The sequence below is a fragment of the Molothrus aeneus genome, chromosome 6, assembly GCF_037042795.1.
Source record: "Molothrus aeneus isolate 106 chromosome 6, BPBGC_Maene_1.0, whole genome shotgun sequence".
Taxonomy (NCBI): Eukaryota; Metazoa; Chordata; class Aves; order Passeriformes; family Icteridae; genus Molothrus; species Molothrus aeneus.
This window is the reverse complement of record NC_089651.1, coordinates 53,531,134-53,554,585: the sequence shown is the minus strand read 5'-3', so window position 1 is coordinate 53,554,585 and position 23,452 is coordinate 53,531,134. Positions and strand designations below refer to the sequence as shown.

Genomic DNA, 23,452 nt, shown 5'->3' with positions numbered 1-23,452 from the left:
AAAGCTGCATGAAGCCAGCTTTGTGTATTAGCCTGTTAACTCAACCTTGACATGCTACCAAGGTGCTCATAAAAAATAACCTCCCTCAGGGCAAAAAAAAAAAAATGAAACAAACCTTAAATATATAAATATATGTAAGTATAAATGCCCACTTCAGGGTCACTTGATTAAAATGAATTTTAAAATATATGCTGTTTTCAAAGCACTTATCTAAACAGTCCTTTCTGTTCTCTCTTCCATCTATTATTAGATTATAGCAGCCAGAGCTTGGATAAGAGGAAAATTGGCTTGCTCCTGACCTAAACAGCAAGTAACCTCCATCAGACCATTGCTACCCCTAAACACAATGATGGCTTCACCCACAGAAAATCCTTGTGTGACAAATTAGCTTTTTAAGACCATCTCTCTGAATCAGAAAGATACTAAAATAGCTTCTCATAATGGATCAGATCCCATAATGGACCAGATCCCAAACTTGGCAGGACTCAAGGGTCATCTTCATGTTTACAATGGAAGTGAGCTTTCAAGACAAATGTGAGGGGGAAGAGAAAAGCAGCTTGATGGACTTCCCCCTTTAGTGTTTTGTGCATAAAAGCTGGTTTGCAGAGTAGAAAAACAGATTTCACATTTAGTTTTCCTGCCCACTAAATATATCTGTATGTGATATCTATCAGTAATTGCAGAGTTATAATGTGCCACACTCATTCATGATGCTGAGCCAGGCTCATTTCACTCAGAAATAAAGCAGAAATGCTCATGGAAGAGCCATCAAGCACAAAGATTACTCAAACATATCCCCTCACAAGAGCAAAAAGAGAGCAGGCAGATCCTGGGTGCATGCACATGCTTCTGTGTCTATAAAGAAAAGGTTTGGTGTAATACTGTTTATTCTTCTCACACTTCCTGCATGCCTGTGGTTGAGGACCAATCTTAAGTGACAGGTTTAAATTCTCAGCTCCGAAGTTCATCCCAGTATTCTTCTGGAGTCAATACTGCAGGAAAACAGTACAGTGTGAGTACCAGAGAGCCAGCCTGGAGCAGCAATTTAACTGCAGCTTCTCCTGGGTCTCTTTATCTACTCCTCATACAAAAGGCATGCTCACCTGTAGAGACAGCAAAATGTGGTGCAGGAAATCATCCAGAAACAAGAGCTTGCAGGGAGGGGAGGATTCAGGATAACACAGGGCCTATAAACTTGAAAGTAACTTTGGCCCATAACTAGGGAGCAAATCAGCAATGACTGCACCCTAATGCTTTTATTTGCTTATGAAAATGAATTATTAGAATTAAGTAAAATTAATTTCAGGCCCACTCAAGATCACACCTTTTTTGGGCAATTATTTGACAATATTTCCAGGTTTCTAGGGTCAACTCCAACTGCAGTGGTACCAGCTACTGTTTACATTTGTACAAAGCAAGGAAACACAAGAAAAGAAATTTAGAGGAGAATGTATCAAGAAATAGAAGAATAAGACAGGTCTAAAGGAAAAAGAACAGGTCAGGGGGGTGGGAATCAAAGAGAGCCAAAAGGATTGGGGGTGAAGGGAGAGAGAGAGAGAACACAATAAAGGAAAAGACAATACAAATTTGGTTTCAAAAAAGTCATCTCAGGTGGCACAAGGCACCCCACAACTTTAGCTCTCCTTAAAGGGGACCTAACAAGACATCCATCCTGTGATGGGAATGACCCTTTTTGCTAAAAGTCAGTATTATTACTACCTTTTTTCCCCCTTTTGTTGTTTCTTCTTCAACGCAGAGAACGACACAAAGTAAAAAATAATTACAAGTGAAAGTTTATAAATATGAAGTATGTAAGACTTTGTACATAGGCATTCATGCAGGCATTGAATACTGGATAGAGGCTTTATTTTAATGAGGATGTTGATGGAAAAAGAGGGTAGGTTTTTATTTGAGTTCAATTTCTGTAAATAAAAATAAAAGAAACATAAATATCACAATATTTGCACATTATTAACATTTTTCTCAGTGCCTGAAGACAGCCTAAGTCATGGAAACAACTGAAGTATCTCATTAATTAACTAACTCTAATCTGGTGGGGTTTGCACACTGAGGGTTCACACTCCATTACTGTACTTTTCCAAATTCCTGTATATGCAGAAACCAGGAGGTCAGCAGAATTGCTGAAGGAAATCCTATTAAAATCAAAAGTACTTGAGAAAAGAAGATGGTAAATATATCTTGAATATGTCATTCTGAAATAAAGAATTCAAAAAAATAAATAAACTAGCATCTAATTTGGAAAAGCTCTAGAAATGGGTGGCATAAGTTCAGAGGCTCCTCACCCAGCCCAACAATTGGTGTTATTTTAATCTTCACTGCCAAGGGTGAGAGAGAGTTTCCAAGCAATCAAAGAATTTTATTTTTTTTAAAGTTTATCTGTCAGCCTACAGTGGAAGCCAGGGCAAAGAAAGGTGACAAAAGAAAGCAGCTACTAAAATTCATTTGCTCCAGCTATGCAAGGGTAAACCTAAGGGATGGATGCTGAAGCATAAAAGCAAAAATCAACAGTTTTATGCAAACATATGGGATTTTAAGGAGATAAATCGGCAAAAGGGTGAATTAAAAAAAAAAAAAAGGGGGGGAAGAAAGAAAAGTCTTCTGTGTGGAAGACAAGGCTATGTGGAGGGCTCTGGGGCAAAATTCCATAAAGTTTTAGATGATGAGATCACTAGAGAATCATAGATCCACGCAAATATCAGTAACCTGTTGGAGTCCAGAGACAAAACTCTAGAGATCTTTAACCTTTATGAAAGTCAAATCTAGATGGATATTTAACAGTTTTCACCTGAACATCAAAATATCTCAGAAACTGAGGGATGTACATCCTGGCTGGCACCAGCCTTTCCTCTCCTTACAGCACTCCTCCTCCTTTGATACTGGCCACTCCATTTCACACCAAAGGGTCACAAGGAGAGACTTTCTGCCCCACTGTCATGTGGAGTCACAGTTCCCATGCTGTGATCTTCTCCAGCATTGCCACGTGACCCATTGGTGTGGGCTCATAATTTCCAGATCTGCCCAACACCCTGAACCAGCTGTAGTGGAGGAGAACAGGACAGAGGAGTCACACCAAACAAAACAAGGGGCTGGCTTCAGGACTCTCCAAGACAGTGCAGAGCATCAGGAGTACGTCAGTGCCAGAAAGCAGGTCTGGAAAAAGGAAGAGACAGACCAAAAACCTGTGAAACCCAAAATTTGATGCAACTGATAGCTGAAGGTGAGATGGATGGTCAGAGGCAAGCTGGCAATTTTATCTAGTGAGGCCCATATATTTTGGATCTAAACTGAACCGAGGCATCGCAAAGCCATCACATCAAAAAATACAAAACTCCAAGACCAGTGAGGCATGTGTTGTCCCAGAAGAAATCATGTCCAAGCCTGAATTTGCAGAGAAACGAGCCAATGATCAACAGAGAGAATGACACAATCCTACATAATTCTAGATAGAAACAGCCAGGAGATTGACAATCAGGTTCTCATAGATTATTAACCCGTAAGTAAGTGAGACGGAAAGGCTTTAAACTCTGAGATCAGAGAAAGGGGAAGGACCATCTCACACTTAAAGAGCCAAATGATTTGAAGATTTGAATTCTGTTCCTAAGACCATCATGGACCTCTATTACATGTTTTAGGCAACAAATACAAAAAAAAATTATATATATATATATATATATATATATATATATATATATCTTACAAAATTGGTCATTCATCTTTCAGTGGAGAGTGCCAAACACTCTACACAGTTTCATTAGGGAGAGCCAAGTAGACAGAGAAGACTCCACTAATTCACTAGGTAATGACTAGATTCCATGGCATTTTGAATGTTGAGGAAATTAGGGTCCTGACCCAGCCAAGTATGTTAGTACAGACATAACTGTAACATATGGTACATCCTTCAAAATCAATGGATGTGCAGTGTTTATGTTTTTGTAGTGATGCTTTGTTAGCATCTGATGCTTATAGAGTTGTCAAGTTTCATATTAGACATAATGAGAAGGAAAAATGAAAAGGAATGGATTAAAAAACATGTAAAATTTTAAAATACATGTGCTCAAGCCTTTTTTACTAGAATCAACTCTGTCTGTATTTTGGGAAGGTGCTGGCACTATACTGGAATCCATTTTAAAAATGCTGGTCAAATTCTACATTACAGCGGTATCATAATCCCTAAATGAACAAGCAATTTGGTCTTTAGCAATAAATGTCATTATAACAAATTTGAATGGACACTAAATATTCCCTAGAAACATGTATCCTTGACAGGCATTGTGGAGCCAGGAAGTTAATTTTGTCCAATGTTCACAAAATGGGGTATAACAGCAGGTTAATTAAATAACTACATTAAGACACCCACCACTCTGAATTAAGATTTCTCACCAAGAAATTAAAAAGAATTCAGATTCTGTTGAATAAAGACCATTTTCCAATGAAATCACTTATTTTTCAACTACAGTGTAAATCAAATTACAAAAGTCCTAGTTCAGAGCCAATATTTTGCATGGATTTAATTGTAACTGACAGATATATAACCCTTGCTAAATTGTTTTACTGTGGGTGGTTCTTACAAGCCTTTCATATACTGCCACTACCAATGGATGGCAAATTTATAGGCGAAATTGCCACACTAGAATAGACCATCTAGCTCCCCTGGGAGAACCTAAAACAATTTTTTTAAAAAATCACTTCTATATAGTACTCTGCCAAAAAAGAATTGATTCTGTACTTTTAGGAAACATGAAGGAAAACTATTTCATTTTTTTTCAAGGTGAAAACAAAGTACAAGAACTTATGCATTTCTATCTCACTTTTCCACATTTTTGTTTAAGCAGTTCAATGTGTTTTGGCAGGGATGCAAGTACCTTGGATGATGCAGTGGGGTACCTACATGGATAAGCAAGTGCTTACTGTGATCCATGGCTTATATCAGAAATAATGCTTCAGTCATTAGGGAACAAGGAGCAGTAAAGATGACAAAATTAAGTACCTATTTGTTATCCATCATCAAACCACTGTTAGAACCAGTGAATGGGACACACAGCGCGTTTAAGACAACCCTGCACGATCAGTAAATCATATTAGCAGTACCTTAGCTATGGCTTAGTAAAGCATAAATGGAAGTAAATGTCTAAAACTCATAAATGGAGAGCAGTATGCATATACCTGTCCAAGAAACATGTCTGACAATTCAGGCTCTCTTTAAATGCTCCGCTTCAATTGTCTCACATAGGAGCATTCTGTCATTCTAACATTAAAAAAATTGACAGAATCCTTGGAAGAGACAAGCACTTAAAGTTGCTGTTGTAAGTGATGCAGTATTATAAAGCATGAGCTGAATAGAACCCCAGAAAATAACATTTTGCATGAAAAAGGCTTCCCACCATGCTAAAGAAAAATAGCCCATTAGAATGCTATACAGCAGCCACTGTAAAAAGGATGTCTTTCTTAATACCACAATATGATAAATTATCTTAAGTAGCACATTAATGTCAGAAATTGAGTATAATCTAACTTCTTTCCAGTGACAATATTAAATGGCTTTCAGACGTCTTTCCTACTATTCTGACATTAAATTTAATAACACCCAGAGAGACCACAAAAATGATTCAGTTACAAGAATCATAGTGCACTGGATCATTGCCTTTTAAGTAGGATTCAACTAAATGGTTTGGACTCTGATGCTTTTGGCACATTCAAGAGAAAGGTATGAATTTTGCTACGTAACATTTATCAGCCAGTGTGCAAAATTCCTTTCAGTATCCAGTTTGAATTGATAGTGGGATCTTCCTTTGTGAAGGAGTTTGATTACTGTTGATTATATGAAACACAGGTCCAAGGCAGACCTGCTGTTCTAAATTGTTGCTTTTTTTCAACTTTTCCCTGCTTGGTATTCCTGTGTGTTGACAACCCCAGCAAGCACCTGTGAGAGTGTATAACATTTTGAAATCCTACTAAAGAAAATTAAGCAAAAGGCTTAATTAAAGATTTGTATCACAGGACAGTCCACACACTGCTGCTGAAATTATTATAAGCAGAAAAATTGGTATTTCTGAAATGTAAAAGAAATTAATAAGACATTTATTTTCCACCATCCAGAAGACTACTTGAAACAGTAAGAAATTATAAATACAAATTGCAAAAGATATTTAAGGGCTCTCTGCTGCAGTAAGTCTCTAATAACAAATGTATTCAACCATAAAAGCTGTATAGCAATTTCACCACAGAAGAACTGGATGATAAGCATGGAGATGATGATGTGAAATTAAGAATAAATTTAGGTCTTGGGCTCAAATAATCAATAACTGAGTGCAAGTGCAAGAACTGGCCATCACAATCTCTCCACATTCCTGCCTCGCCCAGCAGCGCTCACAATGCACAGTAACTGCACTTGCTGCAGCCATGAGGCTTATGAAAAGCAAGAGCTCAAGCCTCTTCCTTTCCCCAGATGTGTGCTCAGATGGTCAAGACAAAGTCTCACAACCATTGGCAAGACCTGTTCAGTTCTTGACACCACAGCAGAACACAAGACAGTCCAGATGCTACTTTCAATCAGTTCCTTAGATTCAACTGTCCCATCACCCACTTCAGAATAACTTTTAATTCTCTGTTGGCCCCAAAAATTATATCACATTTTCCACGTTGTTTCTGCATCTCTTGAAATGTATTTAACCAACCCTGAGTATCGCTGAATGGAAAAAATGTTAAGAATTACCATTGCAGAGACAATACAGAAAGCCAGTCATATTTGCCATTGTAAATGCTTCAACATGTATTTTACTCTAAGCTTCCAGTGTATATATGAGAAATGGGACTGCACAGAATGTGTCAGTACAAACAATAATTAGTCACTGTAGTATTCAGGCACTACTTATGTAGAATAAATAGTATTTTGGCACAGTTGGCATATCATTCATCTCCTCATTTTTTTCATAAGGGGAGGCACATTCCTCTCATTGAAACATCCTGAACACTGCAAGGGTTTGTTGCTTGTATTTTTCATTCTCACACAACAACTTCTCCTCAGAGGTGAGGGAGGAAAAGGCTGCCCCACCAGCTGTTTAACCCACTGTAACCACACAGTGATAGTGAGGGACATTGCTGACAGGGGAATGATCACCCAAACCACAACAGAGTACCAACCACAGCCACAGATGTTGGGGTAGGAAAAAGTGACTCCAGAATTCATCACTGATTCTGTTCCATATGTGTATCTTATATTCATTATTGGACAGGCTGCAAGAAGAAGGTGAGGAAAATGACAACCAGGAGGAATTTAAAGTAAAAAGCTGTTAGAAGAGAGACTGATGTTAACAGAGGACCACAGCACAACTGCCAGTGTTTACTGATTGTCCTCTCCATTGCTGTGATACTTAAAGCAGTGAAGAAGAAAAGTAATTGCTTTATTCCTGTCACCCCTCATCATGAGACACCAGCTGAGTAAATCTTGATCAGCAGAAGCCAATGAGTAGAAAATAATGGAGAGTGCTAATGCATAGTGAGCTAAATGCCACCAAAAACTGTTTGGCATTGCTCAGAAAAAGTGAAACTATGAATTTTTAGTACTAAAGAACACCTATAGAGGAGTGACACTTCTTGGATCACAAGTTCTAAGAATTGACAAGACACATGAAATTTCATCTGTGCTGACTCAATTTTTAGAAAAAGCTGTATTGCTGGAGGGTTTTTTAAGGCATACACTGATATTTATAAAGTTGTAAAAGAGGAATGGGTTAATTTAGCACTACACTGTGTTTCAGAGATGGCTACTTTGGGTTTTGAGGAGCCTTAAAACTGGTAACTGGCATACCCCATCACCATTTGGATGCTCTAAATCTCAACTCAAGAGCAAAAGGGCTAATTCAATTAACAGAGAGCTCTTATCCTCTCCAGCAAAGCACAGGATTCTTCCAAATTGTGGTCAACAAGTACTTGATGAGAAGGACCAGCTGGAACCCTCACAGATTATGCTGAGTTGGAAGGGACCCACAAGGATCATTGAGTCCAGCTGCTGGCCCAGCAGGGGACCATCCCCAAGAATCACAACAAACAGAATCTTCAATACTCTATGATCCTTGTAGGTTCCTTCCAACTCGGGATATTCTGTGATTCTGTGTTTTTCATGTTTTCAGCCAAGAGCTAAATAACACATTTTGAGGGTAACAGACAGACACATCCTGTGCTGGAGGAGAAGCTCCCACAGCTGAGCTGATCAGGCTCCTGCCATATCCTTGGAATTCTGGTGGAGCTTTTCCCTTGGAAAGTTCTCCACTCTACTCACTAATGAAAACAGTAGGCAGAGCACATGACCCAAGGCGTATCATCTCCTGTCCTCTGGAATCATGCACTTGATCACAGACTTTGTTAATCTGTTTGAAGACACCAGATAAACCAGTGCTTTCCATGAGGTACAAGTCATGCTGGGAAGTTCCCCCAGTTGCCCTCAAAGCACAGGAAAAAGGCTGTGGTCTCTTGGCTTCACACAGCTGCAGGCACACAAGTGCAGAGACAGTTTTATTGACCTGTAGGCACAAGGAAATACAATCATACTTTAAAGGTCTTCCTAAGGCAAAGTCCCTCAGAAATGCCAATGCTCCCTGTTATTCCTGGTGCCAAGTACTGAGTCACACAGAATAAAAATAAAAAAAAACAGGGACAAAAAATGGATTTTGTTGAAACTCATACATAGAAAGGACATTCCTTTGCAAAACCCTCCTCTACGTGGGCATGTCTAAATTACTATGCCAGGTTTACTGTATTCCATCATTACATTCTCTTTTCTAAGACACTGGAAAAGCAGGAGAAAAAAAAACCAATCCATTTTCCTCTGTGAGTTTTCACCTTCTTAAAATAGCCCAGATTTCTCCTTTATTTTCCATTAAGCACAAATTCAGTTAGGAAATACAGAGTATTCTCTGTGAGCAGGTGTCAGCTCCAGGTATTTAAGCTGACAAACTCTTTATGTTAATGCTGATTTGTATAGTCACTCTAGGTGCATATTTTAGCTCTCCTGTGCACACTACATACTTCAATTCTATCTTCAAACACTAATCTCTTGTACCCTATGTAAATAAGTATTCGGACTCTGTTGTGTGAGTGATTAAACAGCTATAAATATGAATAAAGCTCCAAGTAATTGGGTTGTATTTTAATTAATTTTAGATAAACTTAGCCCAAATTTTTCATTTCAAAGGTGCTGCATTTCCTAAGTTGGTGAGACTGCTACTCCATTTCCATACTCTTACAATGACATGTGAAGCAGAGGGAAACAAAGCCCTCTCAGCATATCCCCTTAACTTCAGCAGAGAGACAGCACCAGTGCCTGAGTCCTGATGGCAACACAGAGACTTCTTCCACAGCTGAAGCCTGTGTGGGCACCCAGTGGGTTCAGACCACTGGCTTTGGATGCCAAAGGAAATTTTGTCTCTTACTCTTCAAAGTCTACAGGAGGTAACAGCACTCAGCACATTCAAGTGGATGAGGTGCTCTCTCTATCACAAAACCCTTTTCTTGAGTCAATCCAGCTCTGTTCTGGGCTGGAAGCTTCCACCCCAGTTAAAATTTTTCCAGATAAATATTTTAAAATACTGAAATCCAAAGTTACCTTTCCAATGCCAGGGTTGTCCTTGATTTTGGACACAGCTCTCAGAAGGCAAGGTGGTGCTGGGGGAGGACAGAGCTGCAGGATGCCACTAAAGTTAGTAGCATAAATAGAGAAGTCGTGTGTGTGTGGCAGGGGTGGATGGTATTTCTTTCTCTTCGAAGACAGGTTGAGCTTCTGTGCTGCTCTGTATAAAAGTAATAGCAAGAAAGGACAGTGTTACTTAGGTGTTAACAGGAAACTGAACCAGACAAACAGATGCTCATTGTCATCACTGCCTGCTTAACAAATCAAGTCATTGCATTCTAATCTGATTTCAGAAGGACAAGCCATCAGGACACTAATAAAGGAAATATGGGTATAAAAATTACTGGCAAAATATTCAGTTAATTTCTCCACCAAAAAAATGTCAATTATAATCTAACTTGTCTTTCTTTCCCGCAACAGCCTGACATCTAAATCCTAAAAAATCTAACATCTCACTGATGTAATAAAAAACTGAAAAAATCCCCTTGTCACTGGCAGAACCAGATGGACTTTGCTGGTAATAACATTATGAAAGTGGTTCTTTGTACTCTACAAGTTACTCAAGGCAGAGGATAGCACTCCAAATCAGTCAAGCTCAAGATCCTCTCCTGTTGGCTGCACAGAAAATCCTTGGATAACAGGAAATTTCCTTCAAGACAGATTGGTTTTGCCTCCCCAATTCCATTCTTTTGCATTAAAATGGAAAGCTATTAAAAAGACACGCTTTAATGTGCTGAATGATAATGATCCTGCTTTTGAAATGTAGAATTTCAAAACATAAAAGATGAAGAAGGAGCAAAAATTAGAACATACAATTAAAATTGTAATATTCTTCCTTGTGAGTAAAAATAGGAACATAATCTGTTTTTTCTGCTATTCCCCATCAGCAGCACCAAACAATACAGGAAGAAACCAAAACAGAAACTCTTCCCTACATCAAAACCCACATGAGAAAATAAAATTCACCCTGCAGAGTGATTATTTTAAGCAGAATAAAATATATATGTTGGCAAGCACATGCTGGGCAGCTGGGCATGGCAATGAGGGTGAAATCTCAGTTCTCTCAAAATCAAGGAGAGCTTTACCACCTGAAAAGACACTTGTGATCTGACCCTGAGACTGTCAGTAGACAGTCCCTCCACAGAGAAATATCATAAAAGCATCCAAATTGTTACCTTATACCATTACTTTGAATGACTGTTAGGGCAGCAAAAGCACAGGGTGTCCCACTGCCAGCATCTGGGGACCTGCTGAGACCACACTGCTGATGCCAGCAGGTCTTTTGGGGACAAACCACTATTCTGCTCCATACTTGCAGTGTAAGGGCTTGTCACTTTGAACAAATTAGTAAGTATCTTGATAAAATGACTACTTTATATTTTCATCAGGTCTTTCAGCCCAGGATCTCCAAGTACTTTTCAGTGAGATCAAACTGGCACTAGCATCTGTGAAGTATTCTAAGCACAGACCCATGGAGAAACCAAGGCAGTGTTTTGCTGTCATAATGAATTAAGGATAAATCTAGAACCCCAACCTTGCCATGCATCTTGTCATCATTGTCAGGCAGCCTCAGGCTTAGTCAGCTTAGTAAACTGATCAGAGAGGGAAACTGCTCCTTTGTTTGTATTCATTGTAGGTGAGAAATTAACACCAAGATTAAATGAAAATATTAATACCAAGAACAGAAGGGCTGCACAGTTTCTTCCAGATGCACTATTGGCTTCAAGTGAGGAACAGTACAAAAAACTGGCTGTGTCTGAGGAGCAAAACTGGACACTTGAGTCCTTGAGTTAAAATTACACAGCTAGTTACAACAGCAGGACCCTCAATACAGATCTCCAAAATTCCCAGTCCTTTTCTCTATATTCCAAAACCTGTGTGTGTGTTAAACTCCTGAACCTTTGTATTTCAACTTCTGCAGATGCAGACCCCCCTACATGCTTCCTTCTCCCTATATAAACACTACACTATTTAGAAAAAGACAAAGATTCATGTGATGAAAAAATGAGGCTCTAGTTCCAAACTCAGAGGGAGCCCAAAGCCACTGGCTTTTGAGGAACAAGTTGGACTTTTGCCTTTGAGGAAAGAAGCAGCTTTTGACTCCCACTGCATCCTGAAACCAGCAGGAACTGCATCCCGCAGTGAAGGAAAACACCACAAGCATGGGTTTATACAGAACCTCAAGAGTTTGGTGGCAATGAGAACTGATTTAAGTGCTTAAATCTCAAATCCCCTTGCTAATACTTCATTCAGTCGGAAAACATATGCTGAAAGAGGACACCAGGAACACAGTTGCACAGCTTCACTGTGGTTGCAGCTGCACATTAAAGCTGTAATGCCTCCTAAATTATATGCAGCTTTACTGTGCAGAAAAGAGTCTCTACCTGTTGGCACTGTCATTGTGGAACTCAAGACAGTCATTAGCATCTATCTCCAAGTACCAATTAACAATCCTGCTTATTATTTAATTGTCTTGTTGATTAATATGAAAGATAATGTTTATTTTCTTGTTTACATGCTATGATCCCTTGTTGAAATTATAAAAACTCCTCAAGAGAATGTCTTCAAAGTGCAATCAAGATATACATTAAATCCTCATGAAATAATTACTCCTGCAACAGATCTGGCTGAAGGAGCTCCTGTGGGAAACATACATGAAAGAGAATGAGATACAAAGGACAAATATACTCAGGAACTGTGTGTTCAAGCAGCTAACTGCTGTTAAGCACTACACTCAATGAGTAACTGCACCCAAAAAGGCCAAGCTAAGCAAGGCATATAAAAAATGAACAGAAAATGCCACTTTTTAGAAGTATAGCATTTCTCAAAATACCTCAGTAGCACATTTGTGGAACATTTTGACAAACAGATCCAAGATACTGAATCTGTTACTAATTGCCTTAACTTCTGCACCAAGACAGAGCCACTTTCAAACTGGTTCACTTTGACAGTGTGTGCAACCTTACTGCACCTCCACTGTTCAAAGGACAGTGGCATATGCTACCTAAAGCAATTAACTGCTGTAGTGCTGATAAATCCTCTTCCTGTGAGTCTGGAGGGCGATGATTCTACTAAGAAATTTGGCAAAGGGACTGTTGATGTCCGTGTGAGATAACAGGAAACTGAAAGCAGAGGAACTGGAGTAGCTGTTGTAGAAAATAATCAGTGCTTTGATGGGCAACCAGCCAGCTGCACTAATAATGATGTGTGTGGTTCACACTTAAAAAGCATCTCTTGTCAGGTAACAGTGCACAAAGCTTAATTACAACCTCTCTGTGCTTGAATGCAAGAATGGCTTTGCCTGACATTAAAACAAGGTTATTTCTGGAGTTGGAACACCACAGACAACTTGCAAATGCAGTAGCAAACAGCTTGCTGGGTTTGATTTTGTTTGTTGTTTAGGGTTTTTTTCTAAAAGGGAAAGGGTAAGGATCTAATTGAAAGCATAGAGCAATTTAGGAAAACAAAACATCGCTATCAAACTGTCGACTATGAATATGAATTCAAGTAATAGTCATCCTCAGCTCCTATAAAAAGCACAGTCAGTTCTTTACAGAAAGCCAGTTGGGCAGCCCCTTTCACATGCTCTGCTTGGGCTCCTGGACAGGTCCAGGCAAAGAGCACAACAGAAACACTCATCAATCCCTACGTGCCTCTTGCAGAACAAACAATACACTTGGTGGCATGCCAGCCACCTTACTCACTAGGCCAAAATATAGGCCAAGCTGGTCTGGACATGGGCCCAAATAAATCAAGCAAAATTCAGAAACCACTTTACTTCAGTAAAATTCATGAGAGGATGCATTTACATGGAGCCAGTCCTGAGACACTCCAGAGTGCCAGACCTTCTGCAGTCCTTATCCAACAACACATTTCTGAATTTACACTTAAGTTTTCAGTTGTGTCTTTTCTCCAGAATTCCTTTTCTCAGGGGGAATTTGTTCCATGGAGAGGCTGTAAAAGCTCTCCTAAACTGGGCCCTTTTTGCCTAGCACCAGAAAGAACTCAAGCTCATACCAGATCACTTTCTGTAGGGAGCCTAATTTGGTGCCATGTCCATTGCCTGACCTTCTTTTTCTCAAATTTAATCTTGCACAGGAGGCCCTCACACACACTTTCAGCACCACAATGGGCTGCCTGACCTTGTTCACTATCAACTTCTGTTTCCTCAGGGAAAATTATGACCTTTAGGGAATTCTGCACAAAACATAAGCATTACAGTCATTTGTTTCTCCGGGCATGTGCCAAACATTTGTCATAGCTCTGTTAAGAGTTTTACACTTTCCACCTATCTTCTCTCTCCCCATTCAGCCTTCACAACCACTCTTCTACAAAACACTCTTACAAGGGAAACCAAACCCCACACTCTCATGTTTTTCTTCCAATTAAAGCATGAGAGACATCCATGGATATTGCTTTCGCCTCCAGCTGTGAGATCTACAGTCTGCATTTTGCTTAACTCTTTCCCTCTTTAATAGAAGATGTCTTTTAAGACACTCTGGAGAGTTCTTTCCTCATAGCTAGGCGTCATGGTAGAAAATAAAACTAATATATGGCACATGCAGGGGCACTCAAATATCAAATGACAAGGGACAGTCTCTAACCTGCTCTTTCCCCCACACGATTTACAGATTACTAGGTTTTCTGCCATGCATGGATGAGACCAGTGAGGAAAACCACAGCCAGATCAATTACATAATGCTCAGCACCTAGGGAACAAGGCTGTGCAACAACAGTAGCTACAAAGTCTGCTTGTTGAAAGAGCCATGCCATTTTTAATTTTAAATTCTGCCTCTGTTCTTAGCATGACATTTCAGATATTCTGATGTACAGAAAGCTGCTTCTAGCTTACACTCCCTGCACACATTCTGCACATTATAGCTGTGAAAGTAAACAGCAAAATTTAAATCCCTAAAGCGCTCCTTCTAGCATAATTTCTCCACAAAAAAAAAAAAAAAGAAAATTAGATTTGAAAATTTTATAACTATGCAAAGTTATAATTTTTTTTTCTTCAAACTTTGTGAATTTTATTAACCTTCAGAAGGAAGAGAGCTATGAAATATACTTTGAGACATACTACAAATCAGGCAATTGAGATAAAGGCTGAGGACTTAATGGACACAGTGCATTTATGGACAAACTGCCACAAGTCAGAAATAGAACTGCAACTCCTGCTTCCCATTATTAAGCTCCACTGACAAGAATAATAAAAGAAAACTCTACACATTCATTTCAACATGACTCATTAAATATTAACAGTTTTAGTGTTCTTGGCCAGTCTTATCTTTCAGAGATCACTATCATTATTCACATTGTGAAAATGCTGAAGGGCTTCACTGAAAGGGTCAAGGCCAAACAACTGCACAGTCCAAGCCTTAAATATCCTGAACTCTGGACTTTACACAAGAGTATGCTTACTCAAGACTTTTGGTTTGACCTTGACAGACATCATGGAAGTGATTTTTATCCTGATTCTGAGCCATCTCCTAAGTTTGGAAAATTAAGGATGCAGGCTGAGAACCAGCCGACTTTAAAGCAAATTTTTCCCGAACTTTCCCAGTTCTCAGCTCAACAAGGCATAAATCCCCCCACATAACCCATATCCCAATCTTTTCCTGCTGCCAACCAGCTCCAAAGGAAGCAGTGGGAAAGTCACAGCCTGTCATCCTATCTGCAGTTCCAGTTATTGTTTCCTTATCACTCATCAAAACAGGCAACAAATAGACGGATGTCCTACAATACATCCTCCAGCACCCTGTCCCAAGCCTTCCACAACTCACAGGATAAACTTGGTTGGTATTATTATTTTTATTATTGCTATTGCTCTTTGATTTGCAGTTCAGAAATTAGAAAGATAGCACAATGAAAAAAAAAAATGCAGTTGCTACCCAAACCCACAAGCAAAATTAAAAAAAGCCAACAAGGTATCTGTTTCCACTAACAGCATTCACCTTGGAAAACATAATGAGAGCTAAAAAACATAATTTTAAAGAGAAAACCAGGAATGTCTAAATACATCATGAAGGTTTGGGAAGGACAGGCACCATCTGTATTTCTAGAGTAAATTTTGTCCAAGAAGCCACTTATAAAGGATATGATAAACTTTGAGGGTATGGTCTCTTCCTCCCCCAAGCTTACCAGGTTCCTGTGATGGTTGTCCAATTTCTGGAGGACATAAAACTTTCCTCACTCCATACCATTACACAAGTTCTGCACCAAACCTTTGTTTGCTTAGCTGTCCCAGCAATGTTGCTGAGAAGCACTGCCAGGAAGAACAAACAATTAATATTCCTTATTTCTGTGTTTTGACTTCCTCAATAAATAATTAGTTCATCTGGATCACAATGCACAGCCTCAAACAATGGCATTTTTATAATGGGTGAGGGTAATAAAGTTTCAATAGAAACCCATTATTCTGAAACATTCCAAAATGTCAAACCATATTTAATATTTCGAGGATGTTACCTCACCAACACTGTGAGAGCAAGTATCTCCAATTCGAGACAAAGTTCATGCCTTGCCTCATGCACATAGCATAATCTTGCAATTCAGACTTGAATTTCAGCCTCTCACTTTGACCTTGCAATTTTCTCTTACTATCTCTTATTAAAATCAGCAAGGCAGAAATAGAAATCAGCAGTGTTGACATATTAGGAACATCAACGTCTCACAGTTTTTTACTAGACAGTTTTTAACTACTCTTACTCTTAGAAAATTCACATCTTGTGTCTCTCAATTCTTATTTCCCCCTCCACCTCACCAGCAGGCATGTAGAAGAGCTTATTTCCATCTCCTGCAGCAGCTGTTACCTGGATGAAAACCACCACCACACCATAGTTAGTCTTCTCTTTTCAAATTAAGAAGTCCCAGTCCTTCCAACCTCTCCTCACAGGTCAGGTTTCCTTGATTTCTGACCATCCTTGTTGCCTCTCCCCAGCTCTATTCACAACTTCATGAAGTATGGAATAAATTGAGCACTAATTGTGCATCAGTGAGCAATAATCAAGGCTCACCTGAGTTCAGGCACAATACAGACCAAGCAAAGCCACTTTGGGATAAACTCAAAACAATCTCCAGAAGATGAGAAGCCAAAACAAATCTGCAAGGTATTCCTGACATCAGAAGAGCTCCCTCATGCTGTAGAGACCCAAGAGGTGCTCCCTCCACTCAGCTGTTTTTTAATTTAACAGAAGCAGCTAAGCTAGCCCATCTTCAAGCATTCAAGCAATTTGCATACAGGTATCCAAGAAGAAATTTTCACCACACTTCTCTGTAATTTTTCCCCAAGTTTAAGAAACACCAAAGGGCAGATCTTCACAAGCACTGACAATTGCACTCCAACCATTTTGCCTGCTCTCCCAAACCAGTGGCTTCTGAAGTTGCTGCTACGAAATTGTCACTTCAGCTTGTAGATTTAAGACATTTTTCTGGCCAAAGAACATTGCTTCAGCAGCCAGAATCAGTGTTCAGGAACTGACTTATATATATATATATATGTATCTAGATATATCAGAATAACAGCTAGTCACAGCAGCCTGCCACATACCATTTCCAGCTCTGTTCAGTAAGGATGTTAAACAAAGCAAGAGCAGATGAACATATTGCTGCACTTCCACACTTGCTGTTTACAACTGTACCATATGACAGACTGCTGAAAACCTGGGGAGGTTAATCTTTAAGTAAGCAAGACTGTCAACACTTAATACAGAAATATGTCGGTTCCTGGGCTGCACACTGCATGGATAGCTGTGCACTGAAAATACAACTACCTGAATGTCAGCAATATTTCCCCACTCTGTTTCATAGCTAACTGAGCTAAAGCAGGCAGAGCCACATCAATCTAAGCTCACTCCTTAGGCAAAAAAAAAAAAAAAGTTGGACTTATTTGCCAGCAAGACACAGATGCATGAAATAGTCAGGTTGAGTAAAATAGAATTCTAGTCTCATTTGTATTCTGTCAAGAAAAAGTAAGAAAGACATTTTTAAAACTACAAAGTAATGCACCTGAAACAATGGTGTTAACTACTGAAATAACACTGAAATCGATTACTTAAAATTTTGCTTTGCAGTATCAGCTCCTGGTGTACAAAAATCATTCTGCTCATTCAGGCTGCTCCAGGGAAGAGGTAGATGTATTTGCAAGTGGAAAAGATGAGAGATTAAATACATGACATTGCTAACAAGGGCTCATCTGAAACACCAGATTGAGACAAATATCTGACAGGAAAGAGGAGAACCAAAAGAGGGGAAATTCAGTATCTCCATGTTCCTGACTGCATATGGCAGTCTGAATACAAGTTACCATCTGTGAATACAGTGCCTTCTTTACAATAAAAGCTCTGAGGTGGGTTCCATTTTCCTGTTACCTTCCTTTGACCCAACACACCATCCCCACAGATATACCCTTCTCATCAATTCCAGATCCCTCAGTTCCATATTTTACTGCACATCTAAAAAATCCACAGAGGATCCATTCCCACTTCAGCTGGGTTTTATTTCAGATGCTTAGTCAAAGGCTTGACACCTATACTGCCAAGCAAATAACTTCTCAGGGGGGCATTTACTTATTCCTACTCTTAGTGAGTTAAATGGTCACTGACAGCACTAAATGATGCAGTGGAAATCATCCAAGTACAGAAGTGGTATGCCTACACAATGAGTATTTTTAAACAGAGGAGGGACACATGGGCTTCTAAACCCAGGGTTACTATGATTTATTTAACTGACATCAGTTCTGAAGTGATACTTCTCAGAGGTATAACAGGCTGATACTGCAGTGCCCTTTAAAATAGCACTTAGCAGGAAAATTTGAGATGCATATTTTTCCATCACTGCAGATGGAGAGATCTGAATATTTCTGACCCAAAGATGGTAACTTCAAATTTCAGTAAAAATGAGCAACTCCTGAAGACCTGCTTGAGACACATTATCAAATGATATTCTGAAGCTTGCCCGGAAGTCCAGAAAGCTTCACTAATAACATTTAGATTAGATTTATTATATGCTGATTAACATTCACTGAGTCCTTTCCTCCAGAGGCCAAGTGTTTCTTAATAAGTGAGCTCCAACACTGAGGACACAAAAAGCCAAACAAAGCAGAAAGCAAACACAATAGCAGCACTAACTAATGATGAGCGAGACACCGGCTAAGCTTTTTAAAATGTTCTGCCAAAAAAAATATCTTCCATACTCCAGCAGGAAGGATGAAGGGAGTTTTAGAAAGCCAAAATTTAGTATTTCATAGAGAATTAAAAAGTAGCATCAGAGTAATCCTGCAGTTGATCAAGCACTGCAGCTATAGTGCTGGTGCATTGTTTTAGCTTGACATTTTATTTTTGTAATAAATGATAATGTGGGATGTCTTGATTTGCAACAAGCACAAGCAAGCAAAGCAGTTTAGCTCTGAAAAGAGACAGTGACACTTCAAAGTCCATCTGCCCTGCAAACCACATCCTGCACACCATAAACTGAACGTTAGAGTGACTCCAAGTTAGCCACAAAAACGAAATATGCAATTAACTATCAGTCTGATTTAAAACTATTTCACCTGCTAAGTCTCCCTGTCTTAACAATGGTATTAAAATAGTTAAATATGCTATTGGAAGAGTCTGAAAGTCACTAATAAAGTTGTAAAAACAGGTGCAAACTGTCAAATTACATCCCCACAGGAAAGTCACCATTATCATTTTACCTATGGAATGCTCCGTTCCCACTGCAGAAAAACCACCAGTGCAGCTGCCACTGCTGCCAGGCTGAGGAGCCCCAAATAACGGAGTCAGAGAAAGCGCTGCTGGTCAGGAGTCCAGGAGCCAAAAAAGCAGGCAGACTGGGAGGGCTGGGCTGAGGGGGAGGCAGGAGAAGTGCTCCTCTTGACAAGCTAGGAAGGGCAGAAAGAAAGGAAAAAATCCAAGGGGAAAGAGAGATGCTGGTAGCTAGGCAGCGGTGAGATTACATACACTCAGGAAAACAGAATAATCAAGTGCATTCAGCTAGGGAGGAAGGAGAAAATAAAGGGTCATATAGAAAAAAATGGAAAAAAAAAAAACAACTAAAATTAAGGGAGAAAATATTAGATGAGCAAGATGAGCAGAAGATCCAAGAGAGGACAAAATAAGAAGAAATATCTGCATGACTCCAGTCAAGTACTTCAGATCTTTTCCTAGTTTAAAATCCACTGACCACCATTTATGCTCATAAATAAATGTAAACCTTGGTAGCTCTAAAGGCATAGATTCTCCCCTACTTGTGGGCACATCTGTTTTAAATTATTCTTCTTTTCTCTTCTTCATGGGCATCAAGAATGCCTCAGTATATAGAGTTAATCTAAGACCCAGCCACTGCAACCACTGTCTGCACTGAACCATCTACAGCAGCTCAAAAAGTCACCACATCTCCTGGGAGGGCTGCCTCTACTGCTCCAGAACCTCTTGTATTGTCATTCTTCAAGGCACTCAGGGCTGACAAAAATCAGGCTTCCTTAGGTGTGGCCTCAAATTATAAAGATCTTTAAGGTATTTGGTCAGCAGAAAACACTGGAAGTGCTTTGCTGTGCCCCAATTCTGCTTCTGCTCTCAAGCTGAAGTTAAGACCTAGAACATCCTCTCCAAAATCCTGACCTCGTTACATGGTCCCCACATTACTAGATCCATTTTTCCCTCTCTTTTCTCTTCTTTTCCCCCTCTTTTCTGCTTCTTCCTTTTCATATTTCTTGCCAATCTGGTTGGCACCAGGTTCCCTCCTTGCTTTATTCTGCCACCTCCTGCACAGTCCAACCCGCTCCCACACAAGTCCTAGAGCCTGTGCCATCCAACAGAGGCTTCTCCTTCCAAACATCTCCTTAACACTGCTGTCTTGCATATCTCTCCCATACCATGATCTCTAACACTCCATACAGGAGCTTTGTCTTCCAAGGCAATGACTCACAGATGCCCAGTCCTGCTTCACCACCCAGTTCCCTCTGAGACTCTCTCAAACCCTCACCCTGGGCTCTCCACCTTGGCTGATCTTCAGTGCCTCCCCCCTCTAAACCAACAGGGATACCCTGACCCCAGATCTGCTGGCCTTGGGGACCTTTTCATGCTTTGCACAGCGTTCTAACTCACCATGTCCAAACTCCACTTTCCCTCTTCTCTCAGCTACTCCAGGTTCCTCACCTGTCCCTTTGCTGAAGCCCAGCTCAGTGTCTCAGCTCACAGTATCACAGATGAGCTGTTTCTAGCAGGGAGCCTGGCTCACCACACACCAACAGTGCAGTGTGTAAATGCATGATGCTGCATTAGCAGTGATACCAGTAATGATGTTCTGCTGTTAAACATGCTGTCCTGAGAGTCATTTGTGCTTCCAAGAACAAAGCCTAATAAATTCAGGCTTATCTCCTAATTTATCCTCCTCACGGGCTAACGTGAAATGGGATATACCTAAAGCACACACTCTTTGTTTGTCCTTAATTATAGGCAGTATTATGCTGCCACAGCAACTAGGAAAGCTTAAGCTGCCCTAAGTGATACAAGATACTGCACAAAGCCTCACACCCTGCCCCATCCCCTGTCCCCACAGCACACTGTGAGACCTGTGGGTCACATTTGCTCTCTGGGGACAGGGAGCAGCCACATTCCAGCAGCGTGGCACGGCACAGGCGAGACAAGGCCAGCCCCTGTGACACCTGCTCCCTCTCCATCTGCACATCTTGCTCTCCCTGGCTCCATGCAGAGAGGAAAAGGGGGACAGGAGGGCATTGCCTCTCCAGCCCCACACATCCCCCTGCAGGGATCAGGCTGCTCCAGTCCTCCACTCTAAATCCAGAGTAAGGACTCATTAAGAAGGAAACATTAATTATGTATCTGGCTGCCCCTGAAACATCTGGATACTCCACTTCATCTGCACATCTACAGCTCTCCCTCAAGCTGCAAATTTCTCAGCCACCATTCCTGAGCAGTGACCAAATGGTAGCAAGAGAAAGTGGGGCTTTTGGGGCACAAGGAAGGGATGGTGCACTGAGGGGCTGCTGGGCTGCATTAATGCCATCACATCCCTGAGGAGCCCTGGAGCTCCTACCATACTGCTATGGCACTGTGAAATAGGGACAAACCATGCACAAGGTGTGAGTGAATCTGCCAGCAAAGCAGCCCTCATCAGGAAGGGCTTGTACCCCACTTTCTAAGGTCACTAGTTCAAATTAAATTTTCCCACATCACATCAACACAGGATTTCTTGGGCGGGGGTTATGGTTATTGAGGCAGCTTTAAGAAGTAACTCTGCTGCTTCTTTGACCCATGATTCATCAAGAATTTACTGTGGTTACCTGCAACTACAGCAGGGATTCCTGTTTCAGCCTCACAGACTAGCTTAACTACCACAGGTCAGCACAAAAATCTCTAACTCAGGATCCAATGAATCACAGATTTTCTTCACCTTTTGATGAACTACTACTTATTCATAACCCAGTTATTCATATTATCTGTCAAAGAGGTTTAATTTGTGCCAGCTCTGCACAAAGCCAGCATACCTGTACACCCCAGCAGGGTACTGAGCAGAAGTATACAGCTATTAAATCCAGGGAATTGTGAACTACATTATGAGCTTAGAGGAAATATAATTCTTGCTTTTAACAGGACAGAAAATGACAGGCTGAAGTGATTTACCTAGAAACACCTTAAACATGGCAACTTATTAAAAAAAAAATGTTCATCTTTTTTTTGCTTTTTTCCCCTGCATTAAATTCTGAAAGTACTGATAGTCACGGAATAATCAGGTTTAACAGGTTAGCAGTAATATATGCCTCAAATGTTCCTAATACATCATAATCTTCTTTCACAGAATTTGCATCACTGTCAAACTGAACTACTGATTTTCAGTTGATGCTTTTAACATGTTTCTATGGTTACTTTCCAAGGTCGCATCAGAGAAGCCTGAACAGCAGCTCAGAAAGACAAAAGGCATTTTGCATCTTTCACCATATTAAATAATTTATGAAAGTTAAGGCATCCTCAAGGAAAAAAAAATCATAAAAGAATAGGTTCTGAGGTTATTTTCTTTGCAACAGTTTGAAGCACAGCAAAATCAATATCTCTACAAAAGCTTTCAAGATGGGACTATTTGACTAATGTTCCATATGGTACAAAATGCTAAAGAACACATTCTAAGTTTAGATCTATAGGCAAAAGCCTACATGAACTGCACGAATGGACTTCAAAGCAAAATGTGGACATCTGATTTGCTGCCAGCAGCTTCATCTTTTAAATCAGGCACTGAGACATTGTCTCAGTATACTACATTTAAAAGATGCAAAAATAAAACTGAAAAAAATGAAGTAAAACCAGTAATGACAAGCTTTATTATTTCCACCATTTCTTATTCAAAGCCACACAGATTTCATCTGTCCCCTAAATGTTACAAATTTTGACTATTATAATGAAAGCTTGTACATAAAATATCTGAATTCTCTGCCTACCACTACACTAGATCAGAGTTTATTGGAACTAATTGACGTGTCTAAGGCTTGGAACAAAAATACATTAGTCATTTAGTGGTTGTGCTAATATTGCTGTGCCTTTCCTGCAGTTTCATTAGATACAAACTGCTTCAATACCCTAATCATATGCTCAGTCACAGCACAATCAGGACACTGAGTACTGACAAGCTGTCCCACCATGCCTAAAGCTGATAAGGTGTCTGCTCTATGAGTAACCTCAATTATTGACTGTATTTTATGGTCAATCTAATGACCAAATGCTTATCAGTGAACCATCAGGTGCCTGTAATAGGATAGTGACCCTTAGTTTATATGTACCATTACTGCTCATTAGT

At 39.9% G+C, this 23,452-nt stretch overlaps 1 protein-coding gene across 1 annotated transcript in view; it reads right to left on the bottom strand.

The window, feature by feature from the left end:
* Window positions 1-23,452, bottom strand: part of KIF26A (kinesin family member 26A) — a 96,714-nt gene that overhangs the window by 18,623 nt on the left and 54,639 nt on the right. The window contains exon 5 of the mRNA XM_066552517.1: window positions 9,623-9,806. Coding sequence (XP_066408614.1) covers window positions 9,623-9,806 — 184 coding nt within the window. The remainder of the gene's footprint in view (window positions 1-9,622; window positions 9,807-23,452) is intronic.